The 22,080-nt window shown below is 41.8% G+C and overlaps 1 protein-coding gene across 2 annotated transcripts in view; it reads left to right on the top strand.

Annotated features, from left to right (window-relative positions):
- Nucleotides 1-22,080, top strand: part of large1 (LARGE xylosyl- and glucuronyltransferase 1) — a 432,654-nt gene that overhangs the window by 277,703 nt on the left and 132,871 nt on the right. For both annotated transcript variants that reach the window (XM_063058278.1, XM_063058279.1), the window contains exon 7: nucleotides 11,799-11,903. In XM_063058278.1, coding sequence (XP_062914348.1) covers nucleotides 11,799-11,903 — 105 coding nt within the window. The remainder of the gene's footprint in view (nucleotides 1-11,798; nucleotides 11,904-22,080) is intronic.

The following is a 22,080-nucleotide window of genomic DNA, read 5'->3' as shown; positions in this document are numbered from 1 at the left end:
GCTGGTACTCAATATTCTCTTCACCATATTGTGGTTCACATTAAACAATTATTTTAAATAGCAAGGTAATTTCTTAGAATAAATTAATGTTTTCATTACCAATCTCAATTTAATACCTTCAATATTAAATGTTTTCACAATTTGTATTCACATGAGTTAACTTTGAAAATGTCAACACATTTGGCATAAATGTTGATTGCTTCTCACATTAATGCTTTCATTCCGAGTCTTGCAATAGTACTTTTATTTTCAGATTTACATCATGATTTACATTGTTAATTTTGCATAAATACATCCATTGCTATTTTTAAATGTATGCTTTTGATATTAATCTTGCCATAAGGGCTTCATTACCAATTTGTGCACTGGCACATTCAGTATTTCTGTAGTGTCTGCATTCGTATTAGAGCAACAGTAATTCTACATTGCCTTCAGAGGTGTATAAACACCCAAGAGGGAAATGAGTCCCAGGGTAGTCCATGGAGACATTTACATACTTTGATAATAAACTTCCTTTGAACTTTGAAGATACTCCACACAAGTGTTACCAAATAAATTTTGACACCACGTACTACACGCGGAGATATTTGAGCTAAAGAGGTGGGTTTTAGGGACTGTTCTCAGAACAGAAACAAACAAGGTCTAGCATCTTTTGGGTGTAAGTACATGAAGGTACAATTGCCAATGTGCAGTGATTAAAGACAGTGAAAGCCAGAATTGAATGTAATTATTGGATGAGAAGTTGATGTGACAGGGAAGCCATGCAGATAACTTTAAAATCAAGGTCTAATTCACTTGGTTCAAAACAGCCATCAAACCACAGGGTTGTACATGAACAGGATCTGGTGGGAGTTGTGAAGTATTTCAATCATGCAGGGTACACGGGCCTGTCTCAAATGATCCTCTTGAGGTGACAAAGGGCTGGGTGAGGATTTTGGCATGAGATGAAATGATGCAAGGGGCAGAATTGGAGGAGAGGGCAGAGAAGAGTGGTGAGGGTACATGATGAAAATTGTCCCAGTGGGTCTCCTCTGTGACTGGTCTGGTCTAGTTCCAGATAATTAGCAAGGAAAAGAGGTCAGAGATCAGAATACAATGATTTGGGGCTTGTTTGGTATTTAATTGGAGCTCTCTCGATCCATTTAGGGATGCGTGGCAGGGCACCAAAGAAAGTGGAAAATGGTGGTAATGGATGATATGGACGTTAACTCCCACATGTTTCAGAGGCTAATAGAGAAGGAATTAGAAGGTGCTATGCATAGACTGAGCCCACAGAAAAGGTGTGCTGGTGATAATCAGCACACCAGCCATTGATTGTTTATTGGAAACAGAGCAGGTCAAATGACTTTCCAATGGACCCAGGAAAAGTTTTCATTTCATTTTTTCATTTTTAAAATCTTTTTATTGATATATGATCTTCTACAACTATAAAATACAGAAGTTCAACAAATTAGTATATATATAATTAATAAAGCTGAAAAAAAACTTATATATGTTAATGAAAAATAATTTTATATAAAAGAAAAAGAAGGAAAAAAGGGAACCCCCAACTAACTTAAAAAAAACCCCACTAACTACAGAACAAACAAAAAGAGAGAAAAAAACATTAGGAACCAAGAGAAGTTTTAAAAATATAATCAGCATGTTAAGCTGAGAGAAGAAGAGGGGTGGAGGAAACAAAGATAATGTCTATCTACCCTTCCTCCTCCATAAATCGGAACGGGTTTGATTTTGTACTTTCTTCACCTCCAGTATTTTCTGTCTTTATGTTCAATTTCCAGCAGATATTTCCCCCAGTTTTTGTGACCTTAATCCCATATTGCTTTCAATTTAATGTCTTCATTACTAATTTCAGTGATTTAGTGTCAGCACACTTCTCTCACTAATCTCATAATAAAGCTCCTTTACCAATCTCAATGCACCTACTACCTATCTCACTTATGCACTTGTTTTGCTAATCTTTAATGCTGTTTGTCACCTTTCCTGTTAATGGCCTCATTGCCGATAGCATTGTAACACCCTCATCTGAAAATGCTACACATTATGATCGCAACCCAGTGTTGGCATCTGGCAGTCTGGTCTGCGGGCCCCGTTACGGTGGCTTTCTGGTGAATGAGCACTGCTAGCAAAACAGATGCATTTCTCCCTTGTTGAGTGTGACAGTCTGTGTGAGTCAGCAGCACTGCAGCCCTGCTTTGCATTGATACCTCTGAAAGGAACTTAAGGGAAATCTCTTCCAAGCAGTCTTAAATTGCTTTCAAATTAGCAGCAAAATGGAGATGTGAAAGGATGAAATTATAAATCTCCACTCGGTCTCTGTTTTATATTTAATAAGTGTACGTGTATGACCCTGTAACAGGTTAACTGGCTGTAAATTTGATGATTTGACAGGTTAATTTGGTGGCTTGAATTTCTATTATAGAGCAAACATTAGTAATGATGTGCTGTTTAAATGACGCCACATCAATCCAGTGACTGCTGGAGGAGGGTTTGGTGCTGTGTGTGGTGCTAAATTAACCACATGTACTGAATGCAGTTGCACAGGGCAACAGCCTTATTAACCCATTAACTGCCTCTACCAGACAGCTGTACTTTTCAGGTTGTGTGCCTGAGCCTCGGGCAACAGCGCACCTTAGCTTCCTAGAATTAAGTCTGAAAGACAGATATACCTCTGCTGCCTGCACTCTATAGTCCATAAGACATAGGAGCAGAATTATGCGATTTGGCCTGTCGAGTCTTTTCCACCATTCCATGATGGCTGGTTTATTATCCCCCTCAACCTCATTGTGCCCATAACTTTTGACAGCCTTATTAATCAAGAAACTATCAACTTCCACACAGTGGTGAGTATTCTGACCAGTTACATCACAGCCTGGTATGTAAGGGGAAGTTATATTTTATAGTAAATGTTACGCCTTGAACTGCACTGCTGTTACGAAAAAAAAAGACGAATTTCATGACGAGTGCCAGTGATATTAAACCTGATTTTGAAACCCCTTTAAATAGACCCAATGGCTTTGCCTTCACAGCCGTCTGTGGCATAGTGCCTGTGCTTACAGATTGCAGTCTGCTGGTCAGAAAGTTAAAGATCCAATTGCAAAGGGAGGTGTTCAGTTCCAGAATGAGGGGTGCAGGGATGAGTTTCTTTGGGATTATAACACTGAAGATGAATTTGTAGTTGATAAGCAAAAGAGAGGCTGCTTAAACTGGAAATCAACTGAAAACATACACAAAATGCTTGAGGAACACCTATGGAGGGAAATAAACAGACAAGGTTTCAGGACAAGATCCTTCATCAGGATCCAAATAGGTCTGTTAACAGATATCTTCACTGTCCAGATGCTCCAAATGAAGTTTTCCTATTGCAGGACAGTATGGAAGCAAATTAAGATTACTAAATGACAGAAGAATGAGTCTAGAGACTGTACTATTAATCACACGCATGGAAGGAGAATTTAAATGTAATTAAGTATTTGAAATTAATGGATTGAAGTAGCCATGTTGACCATCAAACTACAAAAGAACTTCCTGGGGGGCTGTGTTCATTCATCTGGTCAAACACAAACCAGAGGGCACAGCTTCAGAGTACAAGGATGTCCCTTTAGAACAGAGATGAGGAATTGCTGTAGTGAGAATGTGGTGAATCCATGCAACTCATTACCACAGAAGGCTGAGGAGGCCAAGTCATAGGGTATAATTAAAGTGGAGGTCAATAGGTTCTTGGTTATTAATGGCATCAAAGGTTATAAGCAGGAGAATGTGGTTGAGAGGGATACTAATTAGCCATGAGCAGACTCGATGGGCCGAATGGCCTAATGGTCTTGTGGTTTGGTGGTAGGGTCTTCCCTTAGAAATGACCTGCTGAGAACATACAAAATGCTCAAAGGCTTTGTCATGGTAGATGCAGAAGGAATGGTTCACCGGGCTTGGGAACCTAGCGCCAGAGATCACAATAAGAGGTCAGGCATTGAACAGTCAGATGAGAAGTAATTTCTTCAAGTGAACCTTCATAATTCTCCTCCTAAGCCGATGGAGAGAGTCAAACAGGGAAATAGAACATTCAGCACATCAAGCCCATGCCAACCATCAAGCTCCCTTTAGCACTAATCCCAATTAATTCCCTCAATATTCCCATCAGCTACCCTCCGATTCTGCTACCTACCTAAGCTCCAGGAACAAATTACAGTGACCAATTTATCTCAACTACCCACATGTCATGGGATGTGGGAGGAAACCAGAGCACCCAAGGTAAACCCACACAGTCGTGGGGAAAATGTCTAAATTCCACCCGAGACCGCTTTGGCAGTCAGGGTTGAACCTACTTCCATGAGTGTAATTCCCTGACAAGTTGGGAAGGCTGTTTGTGTTCAAAAATAGCAATCCACGGTTTTCTGATCAGAAACATAGATCCCAAAAGCAAGGAAGTTGAGTCATAAATTGGGAGACTGCTTCATCGAGCACTTCCGCTCCATCTGTCAAAAGCAGACCTTCCCGGTGGCCGAACATTTTAATTCCCATTCCCATTCCTATTCTGATATATCAGTCCATGGCCACCTCTTGTGTCACGATGAGACCACTCTCAGGATAGAGGAGCAACATCTTGTATTCCAGCTGAGTAGCCACCAACTTGATGGTATGAATATTGATTTCCCCTTCCGGTTAAAAAATTTCCCTCCCCCTCCACTCTTCGCCACTGTGGCCTGTTACCTCTTCTCACTTGGTGTCCCTCTTCCTTACCTTTCTCCTATGGTCCACTTTTCTCTCCTATCACATTCCTTCCTCTCTAACCCTTTACCTTTCCTACACACCTGGCTTCCCCAATAACCATCTAGCTGTCCTTCCCCTTTTTCCACCTTTTTAATCTGGTGTTTTCTGCCTTCCTTTCCAATCCTGAAGAAGGGTTACGGCCTGAAACATCGATTGTTTATTCCTTTCCGTGGATGCTGCCTGACCTGCTGAGCTCCTCCACCATTTTGTTTGTGCTGCTTTGGATTTCCAGCATCTTCAGAATTTCTCATGTTAATTAGCCTTTGTCTAAAATAATGCCTTTGGGGCCACGTGCTTAAATAAAGATGTTAAGTCATTGGAGGAAATTCAGAGATAGATGACTGAGGAAGCTAAAGTACATGGAGATGCCAGAGAAGCAAAATAGGTTGTGGGAGAAGTTTTATGTTCTTTCAACAGTGCTAAGAAATTCCAACATTAGAAATATCACATGCTAGAAGCACTCAGCAAGTAAAGTAGCATGTACAGAGAAGGAAAAATTGTTAACATTTCACGTCAGTGACATGACTTCAGAAATGTTGAAGTCAGTGGCATAGAAACATGCCCTTTGGCCAACTTCGTCCATGCTGACCACCGACTACTCCTTAATGTTATTCCCAATTGTTAACATTTGGTCCAAAGTATTCCATGCCTTGTCTGTTCAAGTACTATTCTCGAGACTTCAATATTGTGAGAGAAACTGCCTTCAACAACACACTCCCGTGCCCCCACTCCAAAGAGTCCATTCCAGATTCCAACTACACTCGGGCTGAAAAGAATTTCCCCTCCGATCTTCTATAAACCTTTACCTTAAATCACTTCCTTCCAGTTTTGGACACCTCTGTCACAGGTTTTCTGTGCCCTGGCAATTTTTTTGCAGCTTATTCAGGTTACTCCACTGCCTCCTCCACAAGCAAAATGTAAGACTATAACTCATAGGAGAAGAATTAGGCTGCTCAGCCATCACATCTGCTCTGCCTTTCAAACATGGCTGATATATTATCCCTATTATCTCCCACTTCTCTACTCTCCTGCCTTCTTCCCACAACCTTTGATGCCTTTACTGATCGAGAACCTATCAATCTCCACATAAATGTACCAAATAGCTTGGCATCTACAGCTGTCAGTGCAATGAATTCCTCAAATTCACCACTATCTGCCTTCTCGCCTCTTTTCTAAAGAATATGTATTCTGAAGTTGTGCTCTCTGGTCCTAGATGCTCCCATTATTAGAAACATCCTCTCACTGTCTACTCCTATCTAGGCCTTTCAGTATTTGATAGTTTTCAATGAGATCCCCATTCCTTCTAACACAGGCCCAAAGCCATCAAATGCTCCTCATAGAATATAGAAACTTACAGGCCCTTCAGCCCACAATGGTGTGCTGACCATGTAACCTACTCTAGAGACTGCCTAGACTTTCCCTAGAGCGTAGCCCTCTATTTTTCTAAGCTCCACTAACCTATCTAAGAGACTCTTGAAGGACCCTATTGTATCAGCTTCCACCACCGCCGCCGGCAGTCCATCCCATGAACCCACCACTCTCCGTGTGAAAAGCTTACCCCTGACATTCCACCGGTACCTATTTCCAAGCACCTTAAAACTATGCCCCCTCATGTTCGCCATTTCAGCCCTGCGAAAAAGCCTCTGGCTGTCCACACGATCAATCCCTCTCATCATCTTATACCCCTCTATCAGGTCACCTCTCATCCTCCGTCACTCCTTGGAGAAAAGGCCGAGTACACTCGACCTATTCTGATAAGGTGCGCCCTCCAATCCGGGCAACATCCTTGTAAATCTCCTCTGCATTCTCTCCTCATATGTTAATCCTTTCATCACTCGCCCAAATCTCTACATTCTCGACTGCTCAGTCACAGTACGGTCCACGTCTGATCAGTGACTGGAACAAGCACTGAAGTGTTAATGTTTGTACGTACATAAAAGTAACCAAAAGAAAAGCATGGAGCCAGAGATACCTCAAGTACGTTTAGTTTCTCTTGTAGGGCGTGCATTTATGACGTGGCGCAATGATGCATGTAATACAACTTCTCTGTAAACATCCATGGCATAGCAAATTTAAAATTATCCCATTGAGGCCGAAGGATTTAATCACCATGGGGGATTTCTTACTCTTGTGGGCTAACATCTTTCCTGTGGTGGGGGGGCGGGGTGTTACTCTGCTTGGCAGGTGAGACTGTGAAACAATTTCTGGTTCTGTGGTTGTAGGAACTGACTCTGGGACTATCTTGGCAGAGGGTATTGATCTACTTTCAGTACTGGGTTGATGATGACCTTAAAATAACCACAAATCCTGACAGGCCCATTCTTCCTGGTTACTAAGACCACTTGTGTTGCCCATGGGCTCCAATCAAACTTGGAAAAAACAGCTTCAGCCTCCATGCGATCTAGCTCACTGACTATTTTATCATGGATGCTATAGGGAACTGGATGGGCTTTGTAAAACTTAGGTGTGGCATTTTCATGTAACACTATTTTCCCTTTCTATGTTTGAGTTTCCAATGCCATCCTTGAACACTGCTGTGACATCATCCAGTGCTTTCCTTAATTCACTTTCAGTTGACTCAGTTGCAGGGGATATGGCATGCAAATGGTGGATAGATCTCCAATGAAGTTGTAGTTGTCTAAGCCACTCACGTCATCACAATACTGGCCTTCCCATTTTTACCACATACAAGTCAAGTGAGGCTAACAAGTATGGATGTTGTGTTTCACTGTTACAGATCTCATTCCCTCAGGAGTTATCTTTTCTCCAGTACAAGTTCTTAGTTGGATGTCTACAGGCTTCAGTTCAGTATCTTTGAAGCGCCATTTAAACTCATTTTGTGGAATGACTGAAGCAGCCAAGCCAGTGTTCAATACCATTTTAATTAATTTACCATTCATTTCTGGTGTAAGCCATATTGTTTGTCTATTGATAGTTTTCACATTTTAAATCTCAAGGCTATCCAGTCCTGTGTCACTCTCATCATTATCAAGATTTTTCATCTACAGCATGCAGATTGATGCTCTTTTTGAAACTGCAACTTGACACTTTATCTTTTTCTCTTTCCTGTGAATTCTATTTATTTTTGTCTCCTGGCATGCTCTTTGTATGTGTCTTACTTTGTTGCATTTTCTGCAAGTTTTGCCTTTAAACCTCCATTTGATTGGTGTATGTGAGACCATCCCACAATGGTAACACAATTTGTTTGGCCAGACCAGTTTCTGTTTAAATGTTGCAATATTGTTCACACTCACTTTCATTTCTGATTGCAACTCAGTTGCATCCTGGCTGCTGTTTCCATTGATACAACAACTTCAACTGCTCTTTTAAATATTCCTGATAATATAGAATCTAGAACTAGGACCTACTGTTTATAGAATAAAAAGGGTCATGCACTTAAGTCAGATAAGATGAATAGTTTTTTTCAGAGGGTTGTGAATCTTTGACACTCTCTCCCTCAAAGGGTGTTCGAAGCAGAGCCTTTAATCTTTTAAAAACAGTGGTCTGTTCAAGAGAGTGCAAACAGCTTCTATTCTGCTGTTATCAGACATTTGATTGGACTTCTTGTGCAATAAAATGAACTCTACCTCACAGTCTTCATTGTGACCTTGCACTTTATAGTTTACCTGAACTGCACTTTCTCTGTAGCAGTCACACTTTATTCTGCATTGTTATTGTTTTACCTTGTATAACAAAAGATGTGCAAGATGATGTGAGACATGGATTGAGTGGATAATCAGAGACTTTTTCCCAGAGCCAAAATGGCTAATAGAGTGGGGTATAATTATAAGAAGATTGGAGGAAAGTGTGTATAGATGGGATGTCAGAGGTGAGTTCTTTACACAAGGAATGGTGGGTGCATAGTACACCCTGCTCAGGGTGGGGGTAGACGTAGATAGGCACATGGATGGATTGAAAAAGTGAGGACTATGTAGAAGGTTAGTTTGTTCTAGAGTAGGTTAAATGCTCGGCACAACATCGAAGGCCAAAGGGCCTGTAGCATGCTGGAATATTCTACAGTGGTACCAGAAAGTTTGTGAACCCTGCAGAATTTTCTCTATTTCTGCACAAATATGGCCTAAAATATGATCAGATCTTCACATAAGTCCTAGAACTAGATAAAGATAACCCGATTAAATAAATAACACAAAAAAATTATACTTGTTCATTTAGTGAGAAAAATGATCCAATATTACATGTATTTGTTGGAGAAAAAAATGGGAACCTTTGCTTCTTGTAGCTGGTGTGACCCCCTTGTACAGCAATAGCTTCAACCAAACATTTCCAGTAACTGTTGATCAGTCCTGCACATTGGCTTGGAGGAATTTTAGGTCATTCCTCCTTACAAAACTGCTTCAACTCTAGGATGTTGATAGGATCCTTGCATGAACTGCTTGCTTCAGGTCCTTCCACAATATTTCTATACGATTAAGGTCAGGACTTTGATTCTGCCATTCTAAAACACACATTTTCTTCTTTCTAAACCATTCTGTTATTGATTTATTCTTGTCTTTCGGATCATTGTCTTGTTGCATTATCGAACTTCTATTAAGCTTCTCAGGTGACGGGCTGCTACCCTGGCATTCTCCTGTAAAATGTCTTGATACAATTTTGAATTCATTGTTCCCTTGACGATTACAATCTGTCCAAGCCCTGAGGCAGCAAAGCAGCCCCAAACTATGATGCACCTTCCACCATGCTTCACAGTTAGGGTGAGCTGTTGGTGTGCAGTGCCCTGTTTCCTCCAAACATAGTGGTGTGCATTTCTGCAAAAAGTTCAACTTTTGTTTCATCTGTCCACAGAACATTATCCCAGAAGCTTTGTAGAACACCCAGGTGGTCTTTTGCAAATTTGACACATGAAGCAATGTTTGTTTTGGAAGAGTTGTGGTTTCCTCCATGGTGTCCTTCCATAAACACCATTCTTGTTCAGTAATTTTCTTATAGTGGACACATGAACAGAGCCTTCAGCAAGTTCAAGAGATTTTTGCAGGTCTTTTACCCTTGGGTTCTTTTTCACCTCCTTCAGCACTGCACTTTGTGCTCTTGGTGTGATCTTTGCAAGATGCCCACTCCTAGGGGGAGTAGCAACAGTACTGAACTTCCTCCAGTTGTAGACAATTTCTCTTACTGTGGACTGATGAACACTCAGGTCTTTAGAAATGCTTTTGTAGCCTCTTCCAGCTTCATGCATCTCTACAGTTCTTCTTCTAAGGTCCTCTGAAAGTTGTTTTGATCGAGGCATGATGCACATAAACAGATCTTTCTTGAGAAGAGCAGGCTTTGTCAGTAACCTGACTTTGGGTATCTTTTTTTTGGGCAGGGCACCTTTACAACCCACACCTCCAATCACAGCTCATTGATTGGAACACCTGACTCCAAACAGCTTTTGTAGAAGGCATTACCCCATACTTTTTCCAACAAATACATGTAATATTGGTTTGTTTTTTCTCAATAAATAAATGAACCAGTATAATGTTTATTGTGTTATTTATTTAATTGGGTTCTCTTTATCTAGTTTTAGGACTTGCATGAAGATTTTATCACATTTTACATCATATTTATGCAGAAATAGAGTTTATAAACAGTGTTTACAAACTTTCTAGCACAACTGTTTGTTCTATGTATCTCAATAGTACCTGTAATTATCTCATCTGTATGAACAGTATGCAAGACAAAGCTTTTCACTGTGTCTTGGTACCTGTGACAATAATGACAATGTGACAATGAAAATAAGCAAAGTCAGGGAAGGGGCAGCCAGGGATGTGAAGCTGATGTAACAATTGGACAAGCCAGGAATTGGTTTATTAGTGTCACATGTGCTGAGGTACAGTGGGAAAAACTTGTCCTGCATACTCTGTTCATGCAAAATCGGATGGTTGTGGTACAGTGTAGAGCAATTGTAATACAAGTGATGAGTGGGTCTGTAGGGAGCAGACTTCAGTGAGTCTCCTCACTCTGGTGCCAGCCTGATCATGAGTAGTGGAGCAGAACTGGGCATCTGAGTGGCATCTACAACCTCACCCATCAATGACCAAGGCACAGTCATCGACCAGATCAAAGCACTGCTCAGTTATGCATAGAAGCTGATAAAGGGGACAGTAGCATAATTGAACAGCCATGACTCTGCTGGCTGTGGAGATCCCAGCCAGGCTGTAGTCAGTCAGCAAAGGACTGACCAGTTTGATGCCGCTGAAAGAGAAAAATGGCTCGCATTTATGTTGCACCATTCTCTGCTGGGCACAGGCCAGGTCTTTGAGGGACACTGCCTCAGCATCACTTGTCCTTGAAGGGTACTTTCCCGAGAAAGGTAAAATGACCTGGGACAGGATGATTTAACAGATGTAGAGCTGTGGCCTCACAGCATCAGTAAATTGAGTTCAAATACAACCTCCTGTGTGGAATTTGCACACTCTTGCAGTGACTTTGTCAGTTATCTCCTAAATGCCACTGTTGTGCATATTGGTGGGATAATTAGCTTTTGTGAATTGATTCTAACATGTGAGTGAGTAGTTCAATATGGTGGATGTTGTTGGGAGCGTGGGGGGATTGTGGATAATTAGAATCATTGGGTGCTTGATGTTCAGCACAGTTTCAGTGAGCCAAAGGACCTGTTTCCATGCCTTATAATTCTGTGACTACAACTATAAATCCTCATTGCTGTCTAAACCCTGTGTGTTCCTGGGTGTGTGAATGCGTAGATGTAGTGTTGAGCATCTCAGTGGAGATCTCACAACCTCGTTTTTGATTCCTCCTGTGTTGTGTGATCAGAGCTCGAGGCATCATCTGGGTAATTGTCCTCGGTGCCAAATCTCAACCAAACTCTCATCTCTTATGGATCTGGCTTTATCAAAGTTAATTTGCTGCGATATCCAAAAGTCGATTTCTTTGCTGTGCCATCTTGCAAAGGAATCTTTAAGGTTCTATGGGATAATGCAAGGGTGACCTTGCCTGGAGTAAAGAGATTGTTTGTCATAGACGTGTGGTTGCCTGGTGCAGGGTAATGTTTCTTTGGTTGCTTTTTTTCACAGGACAGCAAGTTCTTGGTTTGGTGGAGAATCAGAGTGATTGGTACCTTGGGAACTTGTGGAAGAACCACAGACCTTGGCCAGCATTGAGTCGAGGGTACAACACAGGTACGTGTGCCATCAGCTGGTAGATTACTATACCCTTTCCTCCCTTTGTTGTAAAGTGCTCAGGGCAATTTCCTAACCTGTTTCTAACTGAAACTAATGACATCTTTCACCTCTGTGGATCTAACCCTTCCGGAGCAGAAACTGAGGTAACATCGTTCCCTAACTGATCTAGTGCCTTGAAATGGGCCCTATTGTTAAATAGATTCCTGAGTTTGTACCCAATGCCCTCCAAATGATAGAGAAACATCTTTGATTGCCTTCCCATCAAAAACACAAAGATTGAAATCAATCTCTGAATTTGAGAAAACTTCTTTTAAACATTAAGTAGAAATCTAGTTCAGGCCATGCTAATTTTAGAAAATCAATATTGGGCTTCGTGATTATTATCCTAGATTCCTCTTTAGCAGTTTAAGAGAACAAATGAAGATAGAAAATGAAAAATAAAAAAATGTCCTTTTGATGACTTACTGTGTGAGCCTATGGTCAGGAAGCACGGAGGCAATTACAAGCAGTGAAGTCCCACAAGGTGCAATATGATAACTAGCTGAATAATCCGCTTTGCAGCTTTTGCTTTGGGGGTATTTATCCAGGGCACAGTAGCGAGCTCCTCCCGCTGTTATTTGTGGTAGTGCCTTGGAATTTATTGCATCTAACCAGTAAGGAAGATGCAATCCCATTTTAAGTCTGATCAAACGGTGTGTGTAACACCAAATGCAGCATCTTCTGCTTTAATTTATACAGCTGTTTTATTGTAGCTATAGCCAAAGTTGGGACCTAGCTTTACATAGAAAGCTATTGTGAGGAGATGCATATTAAGAAAACAGTTGAAGAGGAAATGGAAAGGTGGAAGGAAAGAGTTTGAGAAATCAGGATCAATATGACTCAAAGTACTATTCGCATTGGTGGGACAAAGGGAGAAGGTGCTGAGTGTAAAGGAAGAACTGGGGGAGCAGAAAATTAGTTATGGGACTCAGAGAAACTTATGGTGCTAGTTAATTGAGAAAAATATGCTTTAAAAGACATGCTTTGAGAGACCACATGCAAGAACAACTAGCTCTGCTAACTTCAGAAAAGACCCACCAATACCTTACAGAGTTAAACTGGGAGAACTACACTCACCCCGACCAAACAAGGTTCCAGTGATATGCCCCACAACCTCTATCCACACCAAACTCTATATACCAAGACTAGAGTCCAGTGTATACCTTCAAAAAGTTGCTGCTGGTTTTGCCTGTGTAACTGAGTGAAGTTTGTAGCATTCAGTTGTTAGAACAAAGCTGGCTGCCTTCATGATAATTTGATACTAGTTCCGTTACAAGACCCTTACAATTAATGCTGATCATAAACCAGACGGCTACTTTATCTGTTACCCAAATACACACCTTACAGAACCATACATTCTTAACACATATTCTGCCTTTTATCTGAACAGTTGTAATAATATAGGCTTGGTGTTCAGAACCTGTTGCTCTGACTTTGTAGGGAAAATCAGAGTTACTGAGTAATCTCAGCGTTATCTCTGCAAAACAAAATTAGAGTGACATAAAGCTGCTATATACACTCAGCGCCCTCTTTATTACATCTATATACTTAATTCGCACCTATACCCCTGTTCGTTAATGCAAATATCTAAACAGCCAATCACGTGGCAGCAGCTCAATGCATAACAGCATGCAAACATGGTCAGGAGGTTCACTTGTTGTTCAGACCAAACATCAGAATGGTGGAAGAAATGTGATCTAAGTGACTTTGACCGTGGTGCTGGACGGGATGGTCTGTGATCTCAAAACTGCAGATCTCCTGAGATTTTCGTGTACAGCAGTCTCTTAAAGTTTACAGAGAATAACATTCAGTGAACAGCAGTTCTGTGGGTGAAAACGCCTTGTCAGATGAGAATGGGCAGACTAGTTCAAACTGATTGGGAGGTGACAGTAACTCAACACGCGTGTTACAACAGCGATGTGCATAAGAACATCTCTGAATACACAATCTTGAAGTGAATGGGCTACAGCAGCAGAAGACAACACTGAACTCCACTCCTGTAACCAATAAAGAAGCCATTAAATATATATTGTGGTTCCTCAATGAGTTGGCACCCATAAGAACGTCAGGTCCTATTTTTTTTTAAATCTTTGGATGGTTCTTTTATTAATTTAATTATAAAATAGCAAGAAACTATGGTAGCTCAGTGGTATAGTGCCTAGTACAGCTGCTTCACAGCTCTAGAGATTCGGGTTCCATACTGACTATGGATGCTGCTGTGTGGATTTTGCAAACTCTTCCTGGAACTGTGTGGGCTTAATCAAGATGCCTTAGTTTCTTTTATACCCCAATTAATGTGCTTGTACATTCATTATTTAAGGTTCAAAGGTTCACTTAATATCAGAGGATGTATATTCTCCGATGTAGTGTCTTTTAAGAGACTCTTAGATAGGTACATGGAGCTTAGAAAAATAAAGGGCTATGCAGTAGGGAAATTCTAGGCAGTTTCTAGAGTAGGTTACATGGTCAGCACAACATTGTGCCGAAGGGCCTGTAATGTGCTGTAGACTTTTGTTTCTATGTATACAGTATCCAACCAGAAATTCATACTCTTCCCAGGCATCCACAAAACAAGAGACCACAATGAATGAATGATAGAAGCATTGAAACCCTGTCTACTGCAAATTGCCTGTAGTATAGGTAGATAAGTTTAAGATGAGATTTCATAGTAACCCAAGAGATAATTATTTTTTTACACGGAGGATGGCGGGTTCATGGAATGAACTGCTAGAGAAAGTGATTAAGGCAAGTGCAATAAGATTTAAAAGATATTTGAACAGGTACATGGAAAAGATGGGTTTAGTGGGATACGAGTCGAATGCAGACAACTAACTTTGCATGTTTGCCTTCATTTTGAGAGGAATGGAACATGAAAGCTAGGATATACTGTTGAGGTTTTGTAAGGCAGTCAGACCGCATTCAGAGTATTGTCATAGTCACATTACAGCACAGAAGCAGGCCCTTTGGCCCATCTAGTCCATGCCAGACTATTATGCTGACTAGATCACAGACTCAGCTTCATCTACTTGTCTTTTGCCCATAGCCCTTAATTCTCTTAATATGCCACAATCTAACTGTGTCTTAAATATATTTTAATGAGATAGCCTCTACTGCTTCCCGGGGCTGAGAATTTCACAGATTCACTTCTCTGCGGGAAAAGCAGTTTCTCCTCATCTCCATCCTCAATCTATTCCCTGAATCCTGAGGCTATGTCCCCTGATTCTAATACAGAGGAGATTATCATCAACGATCCTAGGAATAGAAGTTGTGCTGTTTGAGGAGCATATGAGCCTATATATGGGCCTATATATGGAGTTTTGAAGGATGAGGTGAGATCTCATCAAAATCTACTGGATATTGAAATGTCTATATAGAATAGATGTAGAAAAGATGGTCACTATTAGTAGGTGAGTTTATGATCTAAGGGTACAGCCTCAGAATAAAGGGACATCCTTTTAGAATTGAGATGAGGAATTTTTCCTGGCAGAAGGTGGTGAATCTGTGGAATCCATTGTCACAAAGGGCTCTGGAAGCCAAGTTATTGGGTGTATTTAAGGCAGGGAATGGTAGGCTCATGATTGGTCGGCCGGTTAAGAGTTGTGAGGAGTAGGCAGGAGAATGTGTTTGAAGGGGGATAAAAAAGCCATGATTGAATGGTGGAGTAGGTTTGACAAGCGAAATGGTCTGATTCTGCTCCATTGTTTATAGTCTTATGACATGTTGGAGGAACTGGGCCAAGCGATCTGTTTCTGTTCTGCATTATTGCAAGTCAGGGGAGACCTAATAGGTATGTTGGGGAGAATAACTTGCAGGAGCAGAGGGAGTAAGGATTGGTTATTATAAATTACTCCTAGGGCAGGTGGGTAACAAGGTTACAGGGAAAGAGAGAGGAAAACAAGTTACAGGGAAATAAATTGGGGAATGGAGTGGACAGGGTTGCTCTCCATGGAGCCTGCATGCTCCCAGTGGGCCGAATGGCCTTCTCCTGTGTCACAATAAGTATGATAGAAATGGAAGAGGAGATTAGATGATATTTTAGAGCTGCTGCAACTGCAGAATCTGTTACTGATGTATATTGTCATCAAGCTGCTCCTTTTAGTTTACAGGGGAGGAAAGGGAGCGACAGAAGAAATTAACAGCAATTTCTATTCACCAAAAGCAACAACAGGCAGTAAACAATGAGATGCACATCAAGCATTGAACCAATAAATCATTCCTGATGGATGGTTATAGACCCAGAGCATCATGAAAGTCTAAGTAGCAGACTGGATGGATTTGGAAAGATGAGAATTTTTTTTTCCCCTCTGTAACTGTTTTTGTTTCTGTCTTTTTGATAAAAGACCATTAGTGGAGTTTTCTTTGAGATCTGGAAATGACTATTAGGTAGGAAAGCGGTGAGTTACCCTGCCATATTCTGAATTCCTGGAAATTCATGGGAAAATAAAATGAATGTGCAAATCGGGCAGAATTTGACACAGTGCATGAAAGGGTCAATACATGAAAAGGGTGGAAGTGTATCGAAGGAACTCGGGTATTTTTGGTGGGCAGATGAATAAGTGGGAGAAGAAAGGGAACGTAATCAAATGTGCATCTTCTCTCAGAGACTTTACTAATTAAAGAGGATCAAGGGATAAAGGATAAAGCCAAGAATCAGCAGTTAGCATGGAAGGGTGTTTTTAAGGAAAGATGTTTTAATCAGCCTTTACCTAAAAAGTCAATTAAAACAATGACTCTGATGTGTCAACCTAACTAGCATTATAACCACACTCGGTAAAGCTCTGTCATTCAATGGAGATTTGTTTTTCAGAAGTGAATAACTTCCAATAAATCTAAAATCCCAATCCAATTATTGTCCAAGCAATATTATAGTTGACACATTGGCACTGAGGGTGGTACAGCTGGCTCGCAGTTCCAGGAAACTGTGTTTGATTCTGATCTCCAGCATGGTTAGTACGGGGTTCTCCCATGGCAGGGTTTCACTCTCCTCCATGTACTGAATTAACTGTAATGATAACTAATATTATTATTAATAACCAGTATTGTAGGTGAATGGCAGGAGAATTGGTGGTGGTGGGGTGGTGTTTTGGATACTGAGAGAATAGATAGGATGGAGAAATCAAATAGTGGAAGAGGGATGCTCTGAGACTTGGTGTACTTGGGGCAAATGGGTCTCATTATTGTAAAGAAATAGAGAATTCTCTTCCTCTTCCCCCTGTTCATTTCATGACTACACTTGTGGAATGGCAAGGATGTTGCCAGGACTCAAGGGCCTCAGTTGTAGGGAGAGTTTGGGCAGACTAACACCCTATTCCTTGGAATGTAGGAGACTGAAGGGGTGGCTTTACAGAGGTGCATAAAGTCTTGAGCGCCAGAGGTAGGGTGAGTGCACTCAGTCTTCTTCCTAGGGAAAGGGAATCAAAAACTCAAGGGCTCAGGTTTGTTAGAAGGGTGGGATGTAAAAGGGACCCGAGGGGTAACTTTACGCAAAGGGTGGTGAGTTGATGGAATGAGCTGCCAAGACGGAGAAGGTTGAGGGAGTGGGCAGGTATGTGTAGAGCATGGGTTGCCAACCTGGGGTCCACAGACCTCTCAGTTAATGGTATAAAAAAGGTTGGGGAACCCTGGTTTAGAGGGATATGGGTCAAATGCAGGAAAATGGGACTAGATTAGTTGGACATCTTTGTTGGTATGGATGAGTTGGGCTACAGGGGTTGTCTCTATGCTGTATCCTCCTATGACCTAATGAAAGCTGAGGGGTATATGGAGTTCAGAGTACCTATGTAAAACTGTCTGTCACACAGCCCTCTTCAGGTGGACAGCTAATTCACTGGCAGTAATCCCCAGGGGCCTTTCTCACATCTGTTATGTCACTCACAGCTCAGTCAGTAGGGCTATTGTCCCTGAGTCCAAAGATGTTGATTTAGGACTTGTGTTCATAAACCAAGGCTTAATTCACTGCGCTGAAATGTGCGAGTAAAATCTGATGCCCTCTTCTATCACAACAACGTCACAAGATTGGGCTATCTAATCACTAACAAGTGGCAGCTTGTAGAGACTCGATGCATGCAAATTGAGTGTTGTATTTCCACCACTCCCACAGAGGCTTCACTCTAATGTCCTTCCAGCACTGTAAAAGTTTGGAGTGATTTCAGAACATTGTTTTGTGTGTGGACATATAAAAATTAAGCCATGTAATCTGGTTTCTGTTCACCTGTCATTTGTCCTGCCCCATGTATGGTCACTCTTGGTGAATGTATCTCCATTCCTAGACTTCTGTCACTCTGAACCTTCATTCCTTGGAGACCATCACTAATCTCCTACCTTTGCCACACCTCTGTTTACCCTGGCTGTTTATGTGGGGTTATTTTCTGATCTCATTGAAGCCTGTGAAATTATGGGAGGCCTAGATAGAGTGGACCTGGAGAGGATGTTTCCATTACTAGGAGAGTCTAGGAACAGAAGGCATAGCCTCAGAATACAAGACTACCCTTTAGAAGATAGATAAATAGATACTTTATTGATCCCAAAGGAAATTAGTGTCAAAGTAGCATTACAAGTGAACAGAAGAGAAGTAAGGAAGAATAAAAAAGAAGTTACCTCAAATGTTCTAACACATCCCAGGCTATAAGTTGACTCATTAGAGAGCCTAATGGCCGAGTGTAAGGATGACCTCTTACATCGCTCTTTGGAGCAGCACAGTTGTCTTAGTCTGTGCCTCCGGCACAGAGTCCAGCCCTGTAGCTCAGAAGGGTAGGGAAAGGAAGAGGAGGGCAGTTGTAATAGGGGACTCGATAGTAAGGGGGTCAGATAGGCGATTCTGTGGACGCGGTCCAGAGACCCGGATGGTAGTTTGCCTCCCTGGTGTCAGGGTCCGGGATATTTCTGATCGCGTCCAAGATATCCTGAAGTGGGAGGGTGAGGAGCCAGAGGTCGTGGTGCATACAGGTACCAGTGACATAGGTAGGAAAAGGGAAGAGGTCCTGAAAGGAGAATATGGGGAGTTAGGAAGGGAGTTGAGAAAAAGGACCGCAAAGGTAGTAATCTCGGGATTACTACCTGTGCCACGCGACAGTGAGAGTAGGAATGCAATGAGGTGGAGGATAAATGCGTGGCTGAGGGATTGGAGCAGGGGGCAGGGATTCAAGTTTTTGGATCATTGGGACCTCTTTTGGCGCAGGCGTGACCTGTACAAAACGGACGGGTTACACTTGAATCCTAGGGGAACCAATATCCTGGCAGGGAGATTAGCGAGGGCTACTGAGGTGACTTTAAACTAGAATGGTTGGGGGGTGGGAATCAAATTAGAGGGACTAGGAGAGAGGAGGTTAGTTCACAACAGGGGCATGGGAACAAGTGCAGAGAGACAGAGGGGTGTAAAATGAGGGTAGAAGCAAAAAGTAGTAAGGTGAAAAGTAAAAGTGGCAGGCCGACAAATCCAGGGCAAAAATCAAAAAGGGCCACTTTTCAACATAATTGTATAAGGGCTAAGAGTGTTGTAAAAGTGAGCCTGAAGGCTTTGTGTGTCAATGCAAGGATTATTTGTAACAAGGTGGATGAGTTAAAAGTGTAGATTGTTATTAATGAATATGATACATTTGGGATCACAGAGACATGGCTCCAGGGTGACCAAGGATGGGAGCTCAACATTCAGGGATATTCAATATTCAGGAGGGATAGACATGAAAGAAAAGGAGGTGGGGTAGCATTGCTGGTTAGAGAGGAGATTAACGCAATAGAAAGGAAGGACATTAGACGGGAGGATGTGGAATCGATATGGGTAGAGCTGCATAACACTAAGGGGCAGAAAACGCTGGTGGGAGTTGTGTACAGGCTACCTAACAGTAGTAGTGAGGTTGGGGATGGTATTAAACAGAAAATTAGAAATGCGTGCAATAAAGGAACAACAGTTATAATGGGTGACTTCAATCTACATATAGATTGGGTGAACCAAATTGGTAAGGGTGTTGAGGAAGAGGATTTCTTGGAATGTCTGCAGGATGGTTTTTTGAACCAACATGTCGAAGAACCAACTACAGAGCAGGCTATTCTAGACTGGGTATTGAGCAATGAGGAAGGGTTAATTAGCAATCTTGTCATGAGAGGCCCCTTGGGTAAGAGTGACCATATATGGTGGAATTCTTCATTAAGATGGAGACTGACATAGTTAATTCAGAAACAAAGGTTCTGAACTTAAAGAAGGTTAACTTTGAAGGTATGAGACGTGAATTAGCTGAGGTAGACTGGCAAGTGACACTTAAAGGGTTGACGGTGGAGATGCAATGGCACGCATTTAAAGATCGCATGGATGAACTACAACAATTGTTCATCCCAGTTTGGCAAAAGAATAAATCAGGGAAGGTAGTGCACCTGTGGCTGAGAAGGGAAATTAGGGATAGTATCAATTCCAAAGAAGAAGCATATAAATTAGCCAGAAAAAGTGGCTCACCTGAGGACTGGCAGAAATTCAGAGTCCAGCAGAGGAGGACAGAGGGCATAATTAGGAAAAGGAAAAAAGATTATGAGAGAAAACTGGCAGGGAACATAAAAACTGACTGCAAAAGCTTTTATAGATATGTGAAAAGAAAAAGATTGGTTAAGACCCCTACAGACAGAAACAGGTGAATTGATTATGGGGAGGAAGGACATGGCAGACCAATTGAATAGCTACTTTAGTTCTATCTTCACTAAGGAGGATATAAATAATCTTCCGGAAATAGTAGGGGACAGAGGGTCTAGTAAGATGGAGGAACTGAGGGAAATACATGTTAGTAGGGAAGTGGTGTTAGGTAAATTGAAGGGATTAAAGGCAGAGAAATCCCCAGGGCCAGATGGTCTGCATCCCAGAGTGCTTAAGGAAATAGCCCAAGAAATAACGGATGCATTAGTGATAATTTTTCAAAACTCTTTAGATTCTGGACTAGTTCCTGAGGATTAGAGGGTGGCTAATGTAATCCCACTTTTTAAAAAAGGAGGGAGAGAGAAACCGGGGAATTATAGACCGGCAACATACATCAAAGTTGCTGGTGAACGCAGCAGGCCAAGCAGCATCTATAGGAAGAGGCGCAGTCGACGTTTCAGGCCGAGACCCTTCGTCAGGACTAACTGAAGGAAGAGTGAGTAAGGGATTACAATTATAGACCGGTTAGCCTAACATCGGTGGTGGGGAAAATGCTAGAGTCAGTTATCAAAGATGTGATAACGGCACATTTGGAAAGCGGTGAAATCATCGGACAAAGTCAGCATGGATTTGTGAAAGGAAAATTATGTCTGACAAATCTCACAGAATTTTTTGAGGATGTAACTAGTAGAGTGGATAGGGGAGAAACAGTGGATGTGGTATATTTGGATTTTCAAAAGGCTTTTGACAAGGTACCACACAGGAGATTAGTGTGCAAACTTAAAGCACACGGTATTGGGGGTATGGTATTGATGTGGATAGAGAACTGGTTGGCAGACAGGAAGCAAAGAGTGGGAATAAACGGGACCTTTTCAGAATGGCAGGCAGTGACTAGTGGGGTACCGCAAGGCTCAGTGCTGGGACCCCAGTTGTTTACAATATATATTAATGACTTAGATGAGGGAAATAAATGCAGCATCTCCAAGTTTGCCGATGACACGAAGCTGGGTGGCAGTGTTAGCTGTGAGGAGAATGCTAAGAGGATGCAGGGTGACTTGGATAGGTTAGGTGAGTGGGCAAATTCACGGCAGATGCAATTTAATGTGGATAAATGTGAGGTTATCCACTTTGGTGGCAAAAACAGGCAAACAGATTATGATCTGAATGGTGGCCGATTAGGAAAAGGGGAGGTGCAACGAGACCTGGGTGTCATTATACACCAGTCATTGAAAGTGGGCATGCAGGTACAGCAGGCGGTGAAAAAGGGGAATGGTATGCTGGCATTCAGAGCAAGAAGATTCTAGTACAGGAGCAGGGAGGTACTACTGCAATTGTACAAGGCCTTGGTGAGACCACACCTGGAGTATTGTGTGCAGTTTTGGTCCCCTAATCTGAGGAAAGACATCCTTGCCATAGAGGGAGTACAAAGGAGGTTCACCAGATTGATTCCTGGGATGGCAAGATTTTCATATGATGAAAGACTGGATCGACTAGGCTTATACTCGTTGGAATTTAGAA

This window comes from Mobula hypostoma, chromosome 9, assembly GCF_963921235.1.
Source record: "Mobula hypostoma chromosome 9, sMobHyp1.1, whole genome shotgun sequence".
In the NCBI taxonomy this organism is placed as follows: domain Eukaryota; kingdom Metazoa; phylum Chordata; class Chondrichthyes; order Myliobatiformes; family Myliobatidae; genus Mobula; species Mobula hypostoma.
Note: the sequence above shows the minus strand (reverse complement) of the source record. Positions and strands in the feature narration are given on the sequence as shown.